Source organism: Penaeus monodon, chromosome 21 (genome assembly GCF_015228065.2).
Source record: "Penaeus monodon isolate SGIC_2016 chromosome 21, NSTDA_Pmon_1, whole genome shotgun sequence".
In the NCBI taxonomy this organism is placed as follows: domain Eukaryota; kingdom Metazoa; phylum Arthropoda; class Malacostraca; order Decapoda; family Penaeidae; genus Penaeus; species Penaeus monodon.
The window spans coordinates 899659-901571 of record NC_051406.1 but is presented as its reverse complement, the minus strand read 5'-3'; the positions used below and the strand labels follow the sequence as shown (position 1 = coordinate 901571).

The 1913-nt window shown below is 38.1% G+C and overlaps 1 protein-coding gene across 1 annotated transcript in view; it reads right to left on the bottom strand.

Annotated features, from left to right (window-relative positions):
* Positions 1-1913, bottom strand: part of LOC119586094 (plexin A3-like) — a gene marked incomplete in the record, with an annotated part of 40411 nt that overhangs the window by 5998 nt on the left and 32500 nt on the right. Inside the window, 3 exon segments of the mRNA XM_037934788.1 lie at positions 155-400; positions 1204-1487; positions 1612-1816. Coding sequence (XP_037790716.1) covers positions 155-400; positions 1204-1487; positions 1612-1816 — 735 coding nt within the window.

The window sequence follows — 1913 nt, the reverse complement described above, 5'->3', positions numbered from 1 at the left end:
AGCAGCAATGGGTTAGGTAATATCTGACTTTTATAAGGTTAAATGATCAATGGAGTTTATATGCTCATCAACTTTTACCTCAAGAAAATATGAAATATCTACTGATATTTGAAAAATAGATCTGAAAATAGAACAAGTCAAATCTCTCTCTTACCTCTGGATCTGTAATGCCATGCTGTAGTGCCTGATCATCCAAGAAGTCAAACATATATTTAATTGCTAAAGGTAGGGCAGAGCCACGGTGAGCAGTGCTGAATATGGTCTCAAAAAGATCATCCACAAACTTCTGCAGGGTGAGCTTTGTAGACAGGAGACGCGTGAGGTAGATTTCTGACACCATCTTATTTGTGCGTTCTCCCTCACGCTGTTCTGACTCTTGTTGGCGGACCAAGTGCCAAACCTGAGAGGACATTCAGGTAAAATGGGGGAAAAAAATTATTAGTCCAATTCATTTTTTTAAAGATCCTCTCTAAAGCTATATGTCAAGGAATATTTCCATTAAAACCACTACACATTGCAAAGGAATATGTAGTGCTGTATATAGCATAGGAAATATAGCACAGACATACAGTAAATCAGCTGATTTGCAAGGATTTTATCTACCACTTGTTCAGTTTCAGAAACTTTTTCAGTACATTAGAAACCAATTACATTCATTACATTTTGCAGTCACAACACACACGACAGAGAACATTTACATTCCAGTGAGTAAAATTATAATCTTGACTTTAATCTGAAATATGCTTAATTGATGAGGTAATTCTGTTCTTGAATTTGTTCTCGACATGCTCTGAAGTGTAACTTGATTAATTTTTCTAAAGCTGTGAATTTGTTTGATATTTTTTTTATAAAGTTCACCTGAATCCCTTTTCAATACTATGCAACACAAGTGCAGGTTAGTAACCATCACTGAACTGAAAATAATCATGCAGTAACTAAAAGGAAGGCAAAAAAACAAAACTTGAAAACAAAACCTAACAGCATTCAATTTTTCTTGTACCAAATTGTGTACAACATCGCCAATTTATAATGGGTAAAAGATAGATAAAACATCAGTTCAAAAAAAAAATCTATCAGAAAAAAATCCTTCAAATAAGCATCACATGAAAAAAAAGAGCACTAGAATACAAAAAATACACACAATCCAAAAGGTGAAAAGGAAAGAGAAACACTGGCTTTAACCTGCCTTGATGTGCAACAGACCTTTGCTCCTACCTTTACCCCTGCTTCATTATCATGGTTAAGGGGTGAAGTGGCTCGAGAGAGAGGTGGACTGGAGGAATTCAGTTTGCTTCTGTTGAGCGTGTCATATTTGTGGTGTGACTTGTCAGATTTGTCAGAGAGTATTAACATGTAGATGGACGACTGCTTGGGTATGAGAGTCAGTTGGGCCTGGTCAGGCACATTGTAATGGCCAAGGGTATTGAGTTTCTTCCACCCGCCTTCTGGTCGGGTAGTTGTGTCTTCATCATAGAGAATCAGCCGGCCTGTGGTAGGACAAGAAACCAATGATGATGTTCATTTATCACAAAGAGCTACTAGTGCTGTCTCAAAAAAAAAAAAGCCCTTTAAAAACACTCATCCATCCACCTGAACAGCCATTTTCCTTACCTGACGTTCCTGTGCGCCATTCAAGATCTAGGTCTTCTCTTCGTGGACGTTGTGAATAGGGGTATGAGCGATATATGGCATCTAGAGACTTTTCCTTCACCTGAGAGATAGTATCACAATCCAAAACCTTCACCGGGGTTTCATCTCCTTCCATGGGTCCATCTACACTTCCCATGTACAGGTTACACATGGACACATACACCGTCTGAAAGGGCACGAGGCTTTAGTACTGCTTCATTCCAACAAAACCATAATTTTCATTTAGAAATTATACATGTCCCATTGCATTACCTTGCACTTGC